We start from the raw sequence: 19280 nt of genomic DNA on the forward strand, positions 1-19280 counted from the left end.
TACAAAACATTCAATACTGTAGCTAGTGAATTGTTTTGGATGCTCGTACGCATTAGATAAAAGTTCAATTAGTCTGATTCTGTGACTAAGAGCTCATCCAGTCTTGCCATAGTACCAGCCTGGGTATATATAGCAATCATTATCAACCTTACCACACTTGATACAGTTCTGCCTATATAATCAGTCACAGAAGTCACTAGTTCCCTCACTCTGTTTCAGACATCACACACAAAATGTTTACCTTAGCAGTTAAAATGCCGTGTAGCCAATTTATGCAAACACATGAACTTGTGGAGTTCTACTGACTTCCACTTGCAAATCCAATTTATCCCTTTTGCAAAAAAAACCTGAACCCTCCTTTGAAAAATTCTAGATTCACTGCTGTAGTGGCAAGAAGTAAAACTTGTTACTTTTGCCAGAGCTTATGATAATGGTCGGACAATATAGACAAATTGCCCTTTTTATCATAATTGGATTTGGTAGGAAGTATACTGTCTCAGTTGTTTATTCTAGTACCAGTTGGTTGCTAGGAAATGCTACTTTCTTGTAAATCAAGGGAGGGACCACAAATACAGTTTTCTACATGGCTAAGACAAACTAGGCTACTTGGCACCACAACAGGCAAAGTGCCAGTGTATTTTTGTCTATATGGTGTACCCAGCTACCTACATGTTCTGACTAACTGCAAGTTTGTCAGGAAATTTGTCCCGACACTCAAGTACCCCTTTATGCAAACCAATCATTTTGACATTTCATTTAGCTTATAGTATAAATCTCTTTGCTAAGTTACAATATACAGTGTTCTAGTCTCTCTTCCATTTCGTTTGCTGTATTAGTCTAGTTGGCGATCTGAAAATAAAGAACAGTCTACCAACTAATATCTCTTCTTCTTGAAGGTTTCCATCTTCCCTAACATAGAAAATGTCATCACAGAGTTCCAATAAGCTGTCTGGATTAGGGATCTCGTTAAAAGTGATCCTACTGGGAAGTCCAGCAACATAAGAACGTAAGGCTCTACCAATAACCAGTACTACAGATAAGTAGAGTCCAATAATTCTATTAAAAGAAATCACGATAAAAGATGGCTTAGTAATATAGCTCACTCACCCCAAGCCTGCTATGAAGCTGAAGATCGGCTGGCTAACTCTTTCACTATAAAATATCATCACTACGTCAGAGGAATTTGAACCCACTTCAGAGGACAATGTCCACCACTCCTGAGTGATGCTAACATCATTATCCATGATGGTCCTACTCTGTAAGCTGGTCGACACTGTCAGTCTACCCCCATCTAAACACACTCATACAAACCTGTAGTCTCAATGGGATAGCTACTTACTGAGTATATCCAAATCTTCAGAAGGTCCATTGGCTGGAGCATAGATGTATCTGGGGTATAACTCAGGCAGGTTCCTGTGGTATAATGAAAATATTGAGGTAACTGGTACTCAAGCCTTTACTTCACAATGGGTGGACACCACGAAACTAGCAGTACAAGGAGGTATTAGATAGATGTCTAGAACAATAATCCTCTCTCTGCTCTCCTATCTCATAATGATATACGTGACCCACTGAACGAAAACCTGGCTGGTTTGCATAATTCTGCTTTTACATTGAGTAAAAATATGAGTTATGCACATTTCAATGGTAAACCATGAAGGAATACACGAATCGAAGTCTCCAATACACTACTGGATTCATCACTTCATGGAGAGTAAGAATATCTTAGTTTTGCTTTGCAAACATGAATTATGCATGTTTGTTTACATTGCAGCAAAACATGCCTTTATCATTGCTGTTTCTCAGCTTGAACAGCCTTTTTGCTTAATGGCATGGGTGTAATTAGGCCAAAAACTACACCATGATGAATGTCCCAGTTCATAGTGAATAGAATGACACAAGTCCCAACTCTGTAACCTGTTGCACTCGAGACCTATGTATGATCAATTAAACAAGCACCTGTAGTTTTTTCCCCATATAGGCATTGTACAAATCGACTGTTTTGCTCTTCTTGGTTTCTATCGCTATAACTCCAAAAGCATTTACTAGATAAGGCTGAAACTTTAACAGCCCATTGGTTATTAACAGCCCAGGTTTCTCCCTCTATACTCACAAAATAAAGTTTGAGAAAAATGCAAACAAGACAGGTTTTTGCTCAGCGGGTCACATATATAAAACAGCACGATGGAGTACATTTGGAAATCATCGCAGCATGATGTTGTCAACCATACTGATGACTGGGACAACTATTGCCAAATTTTCAATCAGTAATGAAAAAATGTGTCCTGCTAAAAAGCAGTACCATTCACCTTGTAACTTATAACAAGAGTTAATATGGGAGAGGCAGACTATTAATTCTTGCTTACACTGATCCAGTGCTCCCTGCAAGTATAGCACTAAATTGTTCTCGTATCCTTCGTCCCTCAGCATCAGACAACATCAATTTCTGCACCAGATCACCTGTTACCTGCTCTGATGCCAAACCAGTCTCTGGCTCCCTAGAGGCAAACACAATAAGTAGTTATTAGCCAGACCCTAAAAGGAATGCTACAATTATATCACTATAAGAGCAGTTGTTGACACAGTGTCCAGTTATGAGCTTTTGATAGTGTCCCATTACAGTTTCTGACCTCTGTATTGTAGTTAACGCATCCTATTTTTAACACGTCCTTAATGGACTGTGTGGTAGATATAATCAGCCATTAATTCACAAATTAAGAATTTTAAGTTCACTACACCTATGGTAATGGTATCAATAAAACTTTCTCCTATGATAGGTACTGGTATATCACCCAGCTTTACCTGAGGCTGGTTCTAAAATTTTTGTTAGAAAGTGCAAATGTTCCTGATCTCTACTATACAGTACTACTGTACTGTGTAAAACATACAGATACAAACACAAGGATAGTGCTACCTTGATACTCTCCACTGGAAGGTCATAGGTATGGAATTGTTGGATGTGTTTAGTGTTCTGGCTAACACATCTCTGGAGGGTGGACTGATATCCCAGAGTGCTGTTGAGTTGCCTTGAAATGTGACCGTTGTGAAATCTCCTTGTCTAAAGCTGTCCCGGAATATTGCCCGTTGCTATGTTAATTAATGTAAGACATTCTAATATTATTGGAACTTTCTTGACTAACATCACAAAAACAAGGACACAACTTCTAGTGAGATTAATAGGACCACCTTTGAGGCTGGCCTCAATATAATGACATGGTCTTATTAATGAGGTCAAAAAGATATGTTGGGGAACTATTTGACTTCTAAGGTGACCTTATTACAAGGGTATTTCACTGCATATACACATTACAGCAATCAGTGCTAACACAGATACTCACTCTGTTTGCACTACTAAATCCATTGCTGATTTCATCATATTCTGAATTAGAGATTGGTCGAATAGAGTCCTGTCCAGCGCTCACTGACAATATTGGCTACACCACACGACGCAGAGATGAGTATACAGCTCATAACAAACAACAACTCTTGTTACCTCAAAAGAGCCGAGACTTAGCTGGATGGACACCTCTACCGGCGGGTTACTGACATTAGTTGTGTTGACGAGTGCTATCACAAGCAGTGGTCCCCAGATCAACAGGATGAGCAGGGCAAGCAGCCCTCCCCCAAGGAGCAGCTTAATAACAAATCCTTCTGGTTGTCCCAGGACACGAGGATCATTCTGTGTACATCAAATACCATTAGTGGAATGGGACTTAATGACTAGATTGACCTTTTCTCTTTTACGTAGGTTCTTGATGATGTACAATTGAGCCCATATCTCCTGTACCTTTAGCCAGTGGAAGAGTTTTAATGAAGTCCCTGTGAACATCCAATCCATAACTTCCTTCAGGTCTGGCAATATTGGAATGGCTCTGTAGCTGTGGACGTGAATTACGACATGAACACAGTTGTGGATCACACACAGAGATAAACACACACAACATACACTACACGTGACATTACATACATTACATACCCTTGAAAAGTTAAACTAGCAACCAAATTATAACGTTTACTGATGAAGTAGCCAAGTACTCTCTTGGGGAAACCAGACACACACTGCTGAGCTGACAAGATGAAGTACTGGCACTTGAAAAAGTAGAGTGCTTGAGCAAACGAGTTGTCCGTAAATGTCCTAATACACTACACATAAAACAAGCAATTGTTGCTGACAACATACTCACCTCGCTGTGACAGTAGGCAAGGGCAGGATGAAGAACAGCCAGAGATGCCATGCCACAAGTTGAAATAAAAAGAATATCAACTTCGCTAGTACAGATTTTCTGAGGTATATAGCCCTACACAAAACCCACAATGACATAATACACCTGGCCTTATCACCAGTTATATAACACTAACCTGTCAATCACCATTGCCATGAAATGGGAAAACAACATGGCCACAAAAGGAATGGGAATGTTATTGTCCTGAATATAACTGGCTACTGTAGTAACTCCATTAGCACCTTCATTGCTACCCAGCTATCAATAAAGTGTTCGATAACTCACACACATAACACAGAACAAGATCATGTTAATGCATACATTGTACATGCGCGAATACAAACATACCCCAAAGGACGAGAAGCCCACTGCAATGATGATAAAAGCAATGGAGTCCATCAAGAAGGAGGCAGTATAGTAGTCATGAGCTCCCAAACTGATGTCCTGACTGATAATTTGACGATAGAAGAGCTTCACATTAACCTTCACCACATTCCTATAATAACAATACTGATGTCATTATTATGACATCATGTTGTTGTTACTTTTAATTTTATTTATTTATTAAGGCTTTACAGCACAAGTGCTGAAGGTCTGTAGGACATCTGGTCCTACAGCCTGTTTAACGTGGCGCTGAACTGATTAAGGGCAGCCGCACAAAGTTAATTGTACAGCATGTTTGTGGTCATGCACGAACAAATGCGGAAATCCATGGACCACAGTGAAGCGTCTCAGTGGACTAACAGAACAAGCTCTGTCAGACTGCTTAGTTGATGCAACTAATGTTATTCACACTTTAAAACTATCACAACTCTGGTTAATTCACTGGTGAACAGCACCAGCTGCCATCACATGATTACTGTTATACAGACCGCGCCCTGACTAGCCACACCCTCTCCTTTCTCGCTAAATAACTTCAAAATTATACACCACATACCATCAAAATTTGGTATAGGAATTTGATAAGCGATACTCTACAATAGTACCCTTCAAATTTTTGCTATTCTGGTTTGATGGAGTTGTTAGCCAATGTTGTAGCCCACAGGTGTGCATTTTCATGTTGTTATCAGTGAAAAGGAAAACGTAGAATTGTTCTACAAGGTGAGAAATGGTTGGAACCGAAGTGGCTTAGCACTAGGTTGTTCACTGGCCAAGTTTCTTAAGAATCGGGTTAAAATTTAAGAATTTTATAGGCAAAAAATGAAGGCGTGTTATTTCAAGAAACTTTGTATGCTAAACTAAAGCATCACAGGCTATTACAACAGCTTTTTAGGCGTAGATTAAGTTGGCCACCCTAAAATAGCTCATTAAACGTGTGGGTTGAAACAAATTGTTTTGTGCGGCTGGACTTAATCGGTTCAGCGCCACCTTAAAGTTGTTGTATACAGTGTGTTGCTTACATGACATAGGATAATACACCAGGCTCCTCATCTTCCACTCCAATTTCACTACCTGACTTTGATACCTCGTTCTCTGAACTCAGCTGCATACTAGTGCTCTTGTCATCTGTTTCCTTTTTATCCTCCTCGGTATTATTGTCTGATAATGAAGCTAATATCTGATGCCTTGGTCTCAATATTAATCGGACTAAATGGTAAGTTAACATTGTAATGCGTTTGTACATGTCCTGTAGTTGTGCTCTGTCATGTTATGTGCTTGTTGTATGGCCATGTCGTGTTGTATGGTCACGTCATAAGGTTTTGTTGTATGGCCATATCCTGATGTCAGGTTGTGTGGTCATGCACTACTTTGTGGTCTTGTCAAGGTATTATTTGTCATATCGCTTGCAGTCATGTCATGTTTTGTTGGGCAATCATGTCAAGTGTCTGTCGTCTTATGTGTCACGTCATGTCAAGTATCTGTCGTCATGTGTCATGTCATGTTGTGTGGTCATGTCAAGTATCTGTTGTCTTATGTGTCATGTCATGTTGTGTGGTCATGTCAAGTATCTGTCGTCTTATGTGTCATGTCATGTTGTTGTGTGGTCATGTCAAGTGTCTGTCGTCTTATGCATCATGTCATGTTGTGTAGTCATGTCAAGTGTCTGTCGCCTTATGTGTCATGTCATGTTGTTGTGTGGTCATGTCAAGTGTCTGTTGTCTTATGTGTCATGTCATGTTGTTGTGTGGTCATGTCAAGTATCTGTCGTCTTATGTGTCATGTCAAGCAGCGTCTGTCCTCTTATGTGTCATGTCATGTTGTTGTGTGGTCATATATCATGCTTTGTCGTCATGTAGTGTGTCATCATATTGTGTTGTCACGTCAGTCTGACAGTGTTGTGTGGTCATGTTGTATGATCTTGTTGTGTTGTGTGGTATGTATTGACCAAACTACCAAAATGTTCAATCTATACATACTGTACACGCATGCACGCACGAACACACGCATGAATACACATACACACACACCCACGCACACACACCCAACTACACGAGTACACATTAACTATGATGGTCATTACAGAGGCACACTCACTAGCACTAGTCCCATCGGCTCCAGTAAAAGGAAGGATATCAAGGTAGCCTTCACTAGCAACTTTCCAGCGCCCAGTATCCTAACAAGTTATACAAGTAGTAACAAACAGGAATAACAAGATAAACAAGTTCTTACAATCAACAAACTCCGATGAAAGAAGAGAGAGATCAATAACAGTAAGTCCCACACCACATTACCAAGAAATCCATTCCTTTTCTCCACCCCAAGTATATGGGGCCAGTAGAGGCCACTGTTCTCATTAATAGGCCAATCAATGGCAGCAAACTGGAATGAATACTTCACTAGTATTACAAACATTGTGTAGAACATCAGAACAAGCCAGAATCGCCTGGTTGGCCATGGGATAGACAGTAATCCCCACAGGAACATCAAGGCAGCATAGATCAGTGATAACACACTACCGTTAACTATTACATTCATTACAATGAAGAAGTAGCAGATATATTCAGTATTAGCCACTGCAGCGTAATACAAGGCTATTAAAAATTGTAAAGGACGATTGACAACTCTTCTCCAGACTTTAGCAACATCTTCACGACTACGAAATGCTCCATCCTCCTCTATTATAATCTCATCATCATCAATAAGACTAGGGCCGCTTTCCTTGTCTGCTGAGGTAGTACCATCACAAGAGTTGATACTCGGCTCTTTAGCAGCTTCAAGAGTAATCTCTGCTGTTGTAACTGGTGCTGTTGTTACTTCTTGCTGAGGTTGACGAACATCAGGACTAGGTGTTAGTCCTTCTGCTTGTTTCCTTCTGTCATTTCTCTTCTTTGACAAATAACGATAGTACAAACTTCTGTTTCTCAGCCAGTTTATCACCAACACTAAACCACTATCGATAAAGGAGAGGCCATTTCCAACCAGTTTCCAAATGCCTTGAAATGGTGATTTCTTTGCTTCATCTTTGGCACTCTCAGAGTCTCCTGCTGGACTGCTGAGTTTAGATCTTACGACATCAGTATATTCGCTGGTATCTTCATGTCTGTCCACATTACTGTGAGCATCTATATCTTTGTGTTTATCTGTGTTACCTAACGGAGAAGCCTTGTCACGTCCAGTAATCGGTTGATCCTGTGCTGCCATACTATACTGAGTATGTAATTCAATAGGGTCTTCATCATTGAACTCAATGTGATCAGGTAGTTGTACCCCTGCTCTGAGGTAGTGCTCCACTACTGTGGTGTTGTACTTGGTTCGCACTTCTAGTAACCTTGTCTTGATGTTTTCCTTGATAATCTTTTCCTTTATCCTTGTCTTCTCAAGTTCTTCGTTGATTTTCTCCAACAAATCGTCGGTCGCATGCTCAGCCTCTTTCAATCTTTCTTTAGCTAAGAGATAACCTCTTATACTCTCAAATCGATGTGTTGAGAAGATCACAATTTGTACAGTGACAATGACAAAGGCAAACGTGTCCAGCCAGATCCCAATATGACTAGGAAGTCCACTACACACAGGTTCATTTGCAGAGTTGTTAAACACAGGTGGAGGATCGTAGTATGACTTTGCCTCACACTGAGCATTAAACAACCTCACTACAATACAATCATTATCTATGTCATCCTCAAAGTACACACAAGTGTAGAGTTGTAGTGATATCTTGACTAATATCACAAACCAGACGACGGTCAACAGGAAAGACCACCACCTTTTCAACTTGGCTCTGGTGTAACGTAACATCTCCTGTCCATGCCATAACAACACAAACGAGACAGACAGGTACAACAGGCCTAACAGGCTAACTTGACTGGTACCAGCTACAAATACAACAAATAAGGTCACCCAAAAGAAATGCTTGTACATAATTCTCTTCACATGATCAGCAAACTCCTTTGATGTAGCAAAAGCAACAAAGTTAGTGAGGAATCCAGGTGGAGCGTCAACTTCTTCCACTTCAGTTTTCTTCTTGAAGTTACGCAGTTGGGCACTGACCGCAACATATATTAACAGATCAGCCCACAGCCAGTTCTTGTTTAGTATAAAGTATTCATTATTAGCAATGGGTAGCCATAACCATCTCTTAAGTCCCACTGGTTCTATATCATTCCAAGGTAATGTCTTTTTACCAAACTGGTCATCAATACAGGCCCCATATGGAACATTTACCAACATGGCATACTGTAGCAGTAGTAGACAACCATGTATGATCACATACGGTGCCCATACTACGTGTAACTTGGAGTGTGGTGTCAGTAGAAACATACCAAGAGCTATGGCATACAACACTCCAAATATGTCAGTCCTGACAGCTACTGCTATGGCCATCATGCAAAAGCAAATTTCCAATCCGTAAAAGTCAAACACGTGATTTATCAAGTATCCAATACCCTTAATCACAGATCTGTCAGCCTCTTCAGAAGTTATACCCCAAAACAACGCACTCTTGTCTTCCACAGGAATTTCAATGTCTCCTAAACATCTTCTCTGTCTCCTAGCAACAGTGTAATATAATGCTAAGAGCAGTAACACAATGATGTCATATTTGATGTAGTCACTGAAACCTGTACAGTGCTGACACTCAACTTTCTGAAAACCAAGCCACCCGGGGTCATTGCGTTCATAGTTGTAAGCGTAAATCTTGCCTCTTGGTTTACTGATATTCACAATGTTGTTCTGGAGAAAAAAAATACATGTAATATTGTATATTAGTGGTTTGCACTTTCTCACAAAAAAAACTGACCAGCAATTAGCCTAATAATACCTTCATGGCATTGGTTAGACCCAAAAGTATCTTCAGAGCAGCCAAAATGCTTCCAACAAGTTGGTATGGAATTTAATATACGGTACCTTTTAAATGCAACATGTTTCGCGAGAGTGCAAGTGATTAAAAAACTTATTAATTAAAGGGCGTGACATCCGTTTCGCTTCAGAGCATTCATCCCAAATGAATCAGGATGAATGCTTGTGAACAAAACGGGTGCCAAGCTCTCGTGAGATGACTTTGAGCATTACCTTATGTATATATTTTGTACTAACAGCCTACATAATGCAATCAGACAAACGTAACTCAATAACAGCTAAGGCTACGGGCTTAACTTTTCACTGTTAGACATGATTCAGCTTGACAGCTGCCTTTTGGCATACCACACAATGTAGAATGTATACATCATGGCATTAGCTTTGTCTTCCTCCGTGTTCCATTTCTTCTCGCTGACAGTGCAAGGTGTCAATTCCTGGTAGCATGCATAATGGCTTCCATAGTTTTGTAACGGAAATTTGTCTGTATTTTTGTAGTGGTGGGATTGATTGCAGTGGCACGCCTCATAGTGTAACATGGTGACCATAGCTTACAATGATCACTTCACTTTTTTGGTAATTGATAGTTAGGGCACACATTCAGGCAGTCTGGTGCCATTCTTTCTACTGATGTGGTATACATGAGTTCACCAGTCATATACAAGGAAGTTTTATGGCAAATGATGCCCAATCGAACTTAAAATTCCTTTTACTTGTTAGGTTACACATTGTAACTACGGGCTTAGTGAAGCTGGTGATCTGCCAACATAAAACCTTCAGGAATCTTTTTACATTGGTAAAAGCCTCTAGTATTATATTGACTAGGTTAAGTCACATACTTACCGGACAGGAATCAGAAAATTTGAAGGAATCTTGATCCACTAATGCTACTTGATAGAGCATCTTTAACAGAACAAGGTTACTGATGAGTACGGTCAATATAATGTACATCACTGAGTTTATTTCTATCGGTATGGCAACAACCAAGATAGCCAGCACAAGAAAATGTGTGGCACTAATCTCATCAACAATTACAGCAAATAACACAAATATCATGGCCTTGGGCAAATAGATCTCCAGCAGTCGCCAGAATATTTCAATAATGACGCTAACCACTCTTTTGGCTAAATTCCAGTATTTCTCTATCACTTCTTGAATGTGCTTGTGTCTTTCTTCCTCAACTGAAATGTTTGGTTTGTCAGTATTGTCTTGTTGACCAGTGTCAATATCTTCTCCTTCTTGTGCTTCTGGTTCTTCCTTGATTACGTCAAGTGGTGGTGGCGGCTGATATCCTGTACGATCACTGGCAGCTTGATCCTGAGGCTGATCCACCATCTGCAGAATACTAAGTGGTCTAGGTCGTAGGGCAGCTTCTGATCGACGAAGTTGTGCTCTCATTCGCTCCTCAGTACCGACATGAGGACTGAAGTATTTCAGCTGTAATGCCATCACTGCCACAAACACTGCTGAAGGAACGATGGTGACAAACAAGTCTTTAATACTGTCCAGTGATATGGTGTCTATGGATACCTCAAACAGTCCAATACTCTCAAGGCTATAGATAACATGACATGTGTCAATAACAAATAACCACAAAAAGTAGCAATTAAGTTAATATTTAAAGCTACTATATGGTGATGATATTCAATTTAGTCAATTTGTTTTGGGTATTTCATTGTTCCATCTATTTCATGATTCACTAATTACCACAATTAATTGCCAAGAAGTACTAGTGTTACTCAAACAAACCACATCAAACCTTCATAATAAAGTTTTATAGTTTGTCTGGTGTTTTCTTATGACAACTACCTTGACAACGTAATCCATTTCCATTCTCATTCAAGAGGGGCATGCCCTCAAAGGGATACCTGATTTCTAGTAATTTACAAGGCCCACGTTGTTGTTGTTGTTTAGTTTGTTTGTTTTGTTGTGTCATCCATACAGCCTAATAAGAATACTGTTCACACCATATTCAGAAACCAGTTTACATCGTACTCAAACTGGTACAGTATACGCCATATAGTACAGCTGAACACCTGCCTGTAAGTTTACTACAGGGTATATAGAAAGTTCACATTGACTGCTTTTAACAAATGAGTTACTTTACCGCACAAATACAGGACAGACATAAAAACAAATACACACACTTTTCAAAAAAAAAAAAATCTGAAAACCAGACACACATACACACAGCCGGCTGAAGCTGTGGTCATACAACTGATTTAACAAAGGTTATCCTATTATGGTGGTTGAATGGCACATCCCTAACCCAAGCAACTTAAATGAATCTAACTTATTATGCATGTCCCTACATTTATGTCATGTATAATTCCTTCTATCATTGATCCAATGAATGTTTATTAATTCTATAATGAACAACCAGGTCTCCCCTCCCTCCCACAAGGGTCCTTAGAATAAAACATGCCAGGCTACTGGGCTCACATACAGTAATAACGTACATTTCACCAACAGAAAGATCACTGTGAGACGAGTTAAGAGCATCAATCCAGACATCTCTTACATAGCTGAACTGATAGGTATAGATGGCAGTCAACTCAAGGAAGGCATAGAAGACAAGGATGGTCCATAATGGCTCCATAATCTTGTACCAATTGTGGGGGAAGAACTGTAATAACAACAGAATAAGTAAACACATGAAAATTAACAAAAGTAAACTTTCAGTAGCTAATCATACAACCAGCCATCTTATTGAAAATCTGAAGCAAAATTGTCAGGTAACTACACTGGACAGATCACTTGTACATATTTGGGAATAAATAAATCCCAAGTTGGGTAATTGAGCACAATGACCCAAGTCTCACTGTATCTTGAATACAGAAATATAACACTGACCTCATAGGCAAATATAAACAGCAGGAAGAAGATCATGAAGACAACTTTAAACAGAGTTACTTCCCCCACCAAGATCACTAACAAGAAGGCACCAACTGTCACCATGATCCAGTACTGCTTCAGGTACTTATATGGATCGCTTGGCATGGCAACATTACGAAATGCCCTAGTTAAGATGCTGCTCTCCTGAGTATCCGGCTGGTCTGAAACAGAATAACAATTATTGTGAAGTTAGTTATTCTAATTGATTAACATAAGATGGTACAGTAATATGTGGGTTGTTTTTAAGAGCAATTTTATGACTTTATGCTATTGTTGCCTTTGTGAGAAATTTTTTTTTAAACTAGGTAGGTATTCCTATAGTAACATACGGACAGCAAATAATCTTGAAACACAAGATACGGTTCATGAATTTTAGACAACAAATAATCAGGTTTTAAAACCCTAGCTGTTTGTTGTTGTTTTTTTTAAAATAAGAGTTTGCCCTGGAAGTCTACTGTAGCTCTGTCCCTAACACACACATACACACACACAACTCTAATAGAACAGTCAACTACAGCTATGTCTGGTACAGTTTTATGCACCTATTGGGGCACTTGCTGCCGCCATCTCTGACATTTGAAACTGACCAGACTTAGGAGAAGTCCCATCTTCCAGAGGCCTGGTCAGTCCCTTCTCCAAGGTAATGTCATCATTAGACTTGCAGTGACGCTGTAGGAAGGCATACCATTGGCTCTTGTGAAGCAAGACGAACTCGAACAATGAGCACATGAACACTCCTGTACAAAGTGACTAAAACCAAAAAGAGAAAAAAAATAAACAAATGAAGTTGCTACAATTATATAGAGTAACCATAGGAAGTTGGTGATCAAACAATAAGTTAACTGCTCAAAGTACATCAGCTATTTGGACAACTAGGATTTGTGTAAAATCACGGTATCACTATATTGAAAGTCTTAATCACTCTAATAGAGTAACTGCATTGCCCATTCACATACATATGAAACTTCAGTAGTGAAGTTAGGCTGTATCAATATAAAAAGTTTCTAGTACACCATTACATTTTGAACTACATATCATTCCAAGGGGCAATGAGCCTTCATTTTGTTATACCTGCTACACAAAATCAGCAAATCGGGATAGTACAAACAGGCCTACAAAAATTTAAACATCAAAAAAAAAAAGGTGCCCATATTTTGTTATGTCGTCATTCATACAAACTCATTGGACAGTAACAAAAACTATACTGAGTGAGATAAGTGTACCCATAATCTTGTACAATGCTGCAATTCACCTTTTTGGCTGTAAAAATATTTTCGTATTGAGTAACTCATAAAACATACACATGTGTGTTGTGTACAAACAACAGCTGAAAATTGCCTTCTTGTTGCAAATATCACAGTTTTGCATGGCCCAGACCTTTCCACACAAGTGCTCATTAATTGGAGGTTATTATAAGCCCCACACTCAACCTAATAATCTTCAATTGATAAGCACTGTGTTGAAAGGGTCTGGGCCACACAAGATAGTACAAGTTGATGTGCTTGACTATATACTAACATGTAAGAGACGGTACCTTTATGACAATGGCCAACACATTTGCTCCATCAGGAGGTGGTGAATACCTGGTCAGACCAGCGTAGACATTACTCTCTAGTTCATCTTCAGTCAGGTCCAAGTTGTAGAGGTATTGTATGATCAACAAGATGATGGCATAGAACACTAACAATGGAGTACTGTAGTACACTATGTCCTTAGCGTTGAACTTCGGAAAGACCCAAACTATACAAGCCCACATGAGAAGAACGAATGACGTCCAGGATGGGAACACAACTGACCAAACCTAGAAAATGTACAAGCAGTTTGAAATGCACCAAAGTATATACCAAAAGGAACCTCTTCCAAAAGGACCACATGAATGAAAGACAACTAGATTTATATACACAGAGCTTCTGCCACTTTGTAACAGTAACAAAATGTACACATCCTAACCACTACCTCAACCTCTTCCATATAATGCTCACCATCATGGCCACTAGGGTGAAGACGAAGTTCACCTCCATGAAGGATCTTGCCAACCACTTTAGTCCAGCGTAAATTGACTCGATAATCTTCTGTGAGTCATCGACCGTCCAGACAATGCGTTGTTTCTTTTTTGTTTCCTCAATAACCACCTCATCACCATCCCTTTCATCAGCAGACACAACTCCCTGAAGTTCCATTGGCTAAAATAATATGTGTGCAATACACCAGATGTACAGGGGAAGTAACTACATCAGCCGGGTTACACAGAGACTTTCAAATAGACAATGACCTAATCCATGTGCAATGTGTATGGTGTATATTCATGGCTAAGATTCTGTATTGATAACCATTTCTATGACAATATTTTTTTCTATCAAGACACTGTTTTAAATGTCCAGGCAGGTAAGGATTACAGTGGCTTGTGAAAATATGACGATAAAAATGTGGGGCAGCCCATTGAAAGAAAAGAACTTACATTATTACAAGTACATGTGATGTCTGGGAGGTGCAGTTTAACATTGTATGTAATAAGTGGTACAATGATATCAGGAACTCCCAATGGTTACTATTGGCACAGCATTGCCATGGTTACCTCTTACAGTAACACAATAGTAAACTGTATGAAACTGTTAGAGGAACTGTGCCATGTCAATATATGGGAGACATAAAAGCACTGGTATGCATAATACCAAGAGTTAATAATAAGAGAGGAGAGTGTCTAACGCTGTATAGGCCTGTAATAGATGATTGCGCAGAAGTTAAATGGCTTCCTTTCCGTGTAACGAACAGGCTTCTAGTATTTGTTCGCTTCCTTACCGCAATTAGTTTAGCCGCACCGTGATGAATCCTCGAGAATATTCGAAGACTGAACTAAAGACTGAGCTGTATGTACAGGGAACAGAGCTCCTTCAATTGAAGAATGCTCAAAGGTAGGGTAACATGGCGACGCAGTGAAAATTCGAAGCGATACTCCGCCTTTGGTTCAGTGTTTATTGGTTTCTCAGACGCTCTCCCCCAGAGTTATCTTCGAGGTTAACAGCCACACTTCTTCACGCAACAGAGCGATGCTCTTCGTGGTGAACTTGAACATCGAGTTGAACGCACGCCCTTGTGTCTGGGATAGCCTTTATGGTTAAATGCAAAGAAGCCGTTTAACTTCTGCGCAATCATCTGTTACAGGACTATACGGCGTTAGACACTCTCATCTCTATATTATTAACTCTTGATAATACTAACAAGTAAAGTTTGGGACCTGCTTAATTGATGGTCACTATAATGAGGTGGTCTTATTAATGAGGTCATGAAGTACACCTTAGCTATGTTTGGGACCTACTTGACATGGTCTCTATAATGAGGTGGCCTTATTAATGAGGTCATGAAGTACACCTTAGCTATGTTTGGGACCTACTTGACATGATCACTATAATGAGGTGGTCTTAGTAATAATGAGGTCATGAAGCACACCTTGGAACCTGCTTGACATTGGGACCTAGCTAATGTAGCGAGGTGGCTGCTATAGTTCACTATAGACTGTTATGCAGTGTAATGTTGCGTGAAATACTTACTTGTGAGACCTTGTCCTTTTCTTGACGGTCCAGTGTCTTGTTTTTGCTGTGACGAGTTCGCTTAGACTATAAACAATACCAAAATAAGATAACATCAAACATTCCACTTTCACACCCACCTTGACCTCATGATATAGCTGCTGGCTCACTTCCGTTGCAGACAGCCAAAACAAGATCAACACGGATACCGGATTGACGTATATCGGCCACTCCAAGTTGTCATGGGTGAGGAGCTCTTCTGTCTGATTACAGTCAGTCTTCACAATCCCAGTGAATCCAAAAATCCTATTACAAGATAATTAGCCACACATTTGTTCGAAAATTTAACAACGGAATGACTAACACCTGCAGCAACATTACAAGACGAAAGATACAGACAGTGACACATACAGGTACATACATACATACACTAAAATACAAGAGTACACACAAATACTCAAGGGGTAAACACATGGCTCAGACAACAGGTACAGCAGCACAAAATTATGTACAGCATTGTCACAATTCAGGGACAAACACACATACAAACACACACCTTGTAGTCAAACTAGACCGGGGCACAAGCTCCTGAGCTGACTGAAGTTGGTACAAGTACAGAAGGATGAGATGTACAGCTGAGTAGAGAGATACTAGAACAGTAATGACTTTTTGAGTGATCACAAATATTCTGATTTGGTTAAGATGCAAGGCCCAGCAGAGGGCCAGGTAAATAGAGTAAAAGAAATAGACACAGTTAAGTACAGATGCTACACACACTCCACTAAACCATAGGAATACTATATACAACGACCTCCATGAGATGGACAGCAGAAATGTGATTGGTAGCTTAGCAAACACTTTTAGCTTCTGTTTTTTTGATTGTGGTCTTTCGATTTTAGTCCCAAACTCTGTGACAGGATCTGGTGAAAGAACGTCTGCAAGCGGCAACTCTGTCGAGTCCAGCCGATGTAAAACATTTGGGTCTGAAGTGGCTACAGCTGCAGATGAAATTAGGTTAGCACTTGTGTCTACTTCAGGACTAGGACTGATTTCACGAAGGATGCTACTTCTATGAGGTTGAAGGGACAGCTTATCTTCTGCCTTCTTTTGCTTTGCTTTTTTCTCCACTATTATAATCACCAGCAAAAAAAGTCCAGAGATCAAGCTGAGCACAAACACTGCGATGTCTGGAATGTAGTGACGAATTACATTATTCGCTTCAATGTCAAATCTGCAAGAAAATAAGAAATGATAGTTAACAGCAAGGACATTACAAAAATCACTAACGTTATAAATCCACACTGCCGCCAAATCTTTTCTTCACGAGAGCCTGCCACAATAGCACACAATAATGAAATGAAAGAAAAAAAACACATCAACTTTGTAACAAAACAAGTGAATACTTCTAAAAGCCACTTAATTTTAATTTCTACATCAATATACAACTTAATTTCGTTGTACACACAAACACACACACACTCACGAATGCACAGCACAAACACTACATTCTCACAATCACTGAGGTCATCATCATATCCAGTGGCCAGACTGATCTGGAACAATGGTTGTGCCAGTGTCATGAACAATGATATCAAGCCCAGGAATACTGTCAGTACTATACTGGGAACTGGAGGGAATAGTACACAGTAAAGAGTAAAACATAAAAGACTTCTACAATAAAACATGTGAGCATGATTGTCAAGGTGACCTGATTCTTCAGGTCAGTTTATGTACTAAAGGGACACTTAACATCAACAAAATTCAGTGCAACACACACAACACTGTTGTATCATGTTACACAAACCAATTACTGATTGTTTTATGAGTGACAACCATTACCCAGGCAACACCAGTTGCCATGTACTATAGTGTACACTGCGTACAAGTGATTGGCCAATGTTGGACCACAGTGGTTATTCAATTACTGAGAGCTTGTCCTAAAAGTAATCTAAAGCCACAAAAACTTTCAATAATCAGTCACCTTAAACACAATGTACGTCATCAGTTTATAAGGAATTGCTTCTCACGCACAAAACAATTACGCCATATCACGTATATAAAACAAAACTCACTTCTGTCCTTACTCTTCGCCGTGCTGGGCAAGAACACACTGGCCAGCATGAACGTGAAGTAGAGTAGCGAGACGACATTGTAACGGAACAGTGACGCTGCGAATACATCAAAAATAACTTGATGGTAAGGACTGCAAGCGAAGCAATCACAAGTCACTTACCTGATAGCAGAACGAGCGGTAGCACAACCTTCCTAAACCCCGAGTCAATGCTAAGAATAGCTACGAGTGATACAGACTTGGTCATCTCATCACAAAAGTACACCACTGCTGCAACCACTGCACTTCAACTTGTAAATTATAATCCAAACCCACAATCGATAATTAGTAATTGTACACGTGGCAAAAACGTGTAAATGTTTGTGTGCTGGGGCTGTTCATAAACTTCGAAAAAGTCTTCGATAAGAAATCTGACGGAGTCAGTCTGGACCGGCTTATGCAATCTTCTAACAGCCAGAATACAGACACCCGGTATACCGAGGCAGTTATCTATGAGCAGACTGAAATCATGTTAGCAAATCAGTATTGAAACGCTTTTATGCTAAGGTCGATGAGAGTGGGGTTAGTTTCCCGTCCTCCACCCGCATTACCTCTGGACACCCATATTCAGGGCCTAAAATAAGCCGCCTTAACACTGCACCACAAATTTGTAACTATAGTGTTATCAGCACTGATGCAGTGATTAATGTGATTTTGTGTAGTGTAAATTTATAGGGCTAGTACATAATATCACCAGGTGTATACTCTTAAAGCAGCTGTAGATCTTTATTAACAAACAAGTATGCCAATTAACCGCTGTTTCTGGCATGCGTGGCTATACCTGATTAATATACTTCATTGAACACTACTGAACAACTGTAACTGCAAGCAAACAAAAGGATGCATGCTAATAATAAGTACCAGAGTAGATGCAATCGACCAGTGAGGCAAGAGCCTCACCACTTTTTGGCTGAAAAAAACTTTTCTGGCAAACTTTAATTGAAGAAGCCAAAACGAATTCAGTAAAAAGCAACACTTAGCATTTATTTAATGATAGAAACAACACTTACCTGTCACCCAGAACAGCTTCAGGTCTACTTTGTCTGTATTGAGTGCCTCTAAAATAATTACCATCATATTTACATAGTTTTAGCTTTGTAGCTACTTTGGAAACATTACTTACAGTTTATCTCTCAGAGTTAAACAAACAGTGTAGAGGTACTCTTTGGTCAGTGTCTAGCTTTAGCTCCAACATTGAGCACTAGCTTGTCAGGTATCTGTAGCTAACACTTTGTACGGTATATTACAGCCTAAACTGAATTGCCTCACAGTGTACTAGGCAATTTTGGGCAA

The 19280-nt window shown here is 39.7% G+C and overlaps 1 protein-coding gene across 4 annotated transcripts; it reads right to left on the minus strand.

The window, feature by feature from the left end:
* Positions 1 to 739: 739 nt before the first annotated feature.
* Positions 740 to 18253, minus strand: LOC136263256 (piezo-type mechanosensitive ion channel component 1-like). 4 transcript variants are annotated; one of them, XM_066057765.1, is made up of 28 exons: positions 18111 to 18253; positions 17950 to 18045; positions 17391 to 17504; positions 17165 to 17207; positions 16434 to 17108; positions 16018 to 16183; positions 15899 to 15964; positions 14333 to 14518; positions 13885 to 14151; positions 12893 to 13100; positions 12309 to 12517; positions 11915 to 12081; positions 10299 to 11010; positions 6834 to 9332; positions 6699 to 6777; positions 5624 to 5810; positions 4572 to 4719; positions 4360 to 4481; positions 4185 to 4298; positions 3977 to 4135; positions 3731 to 3878; positions 3494 to 3679; positions 3339 to 3434; positions 2915 to 3087; positions 2367 to 2498; positions 1340 to 1413; positions 1108 to 1291; positions 740 to 1056 (listed from the first exon to the last, which is right to left on the minus strand). In XM_066057765.1, exons 1-28 carry the CDS (start codon positions 18193 to 18195, stop codon positions 804 to 806), a joined length of 7548 nt encoding a protein of 2515 aa, XP_065913837.1. In that variant the 5' UTR covers positions 18196 to 18253; the 3' UTR covers positions 740 to 803. The 4 variants fall into 4 exon arrangements, with proteins under 4 accessions (XP_065913837.1, XP_065913838.1, XP_065913836.1 ...); XM_066057766.1 differs by having other exon boundaries at positions 12309 to 12511; positions 12938 to 13100; positions 14333 to 14533; XM_066057764.1 differs by having other exon boundaries at positions 12309 to 12511; positions 14333 to 14533.
* Between the last annotated feature and the right edge of the window lie 1027 nt (positions 18254 to 19280).

This window comes from Dysidea avara, chromosome 8 (assembly GCF_963678975.1).
Source record: "Dysidea avara chromosome 8, odDysAvar1.4, whole genome shotgun sequence".
In the NCBI taxonomy this organism is placed as follows: Eukaryota; Metazoa; Porifera; class Demospongiae; order Dictyoceratida; family Dysideidae; genus Dysidea; species Dysidea avara.

Coding starts and splice junctions, on each gene's coding strand:
- LOC136263256 (XM_066057763.1), bottom strand. CDS start 18,195: ATGACCAAGTCTGTATCACTCGTAGCTATTCTTAGCATTGACTCGGGG. Junction 15,965..16,017: donor AGCTATATCATGAGGTCAAG/GTGGGTGTGAAA, acceptor TATTGTTTATAG/TCTAAGCGAACTCGTCACAG. Junction 3,879..3,976: donor GCTAGTTTAACTTTTCAAGG/GTATGTAATGTA, acceptor TCACGTCCACAG/CTACAGAGCCATTCCAATAT.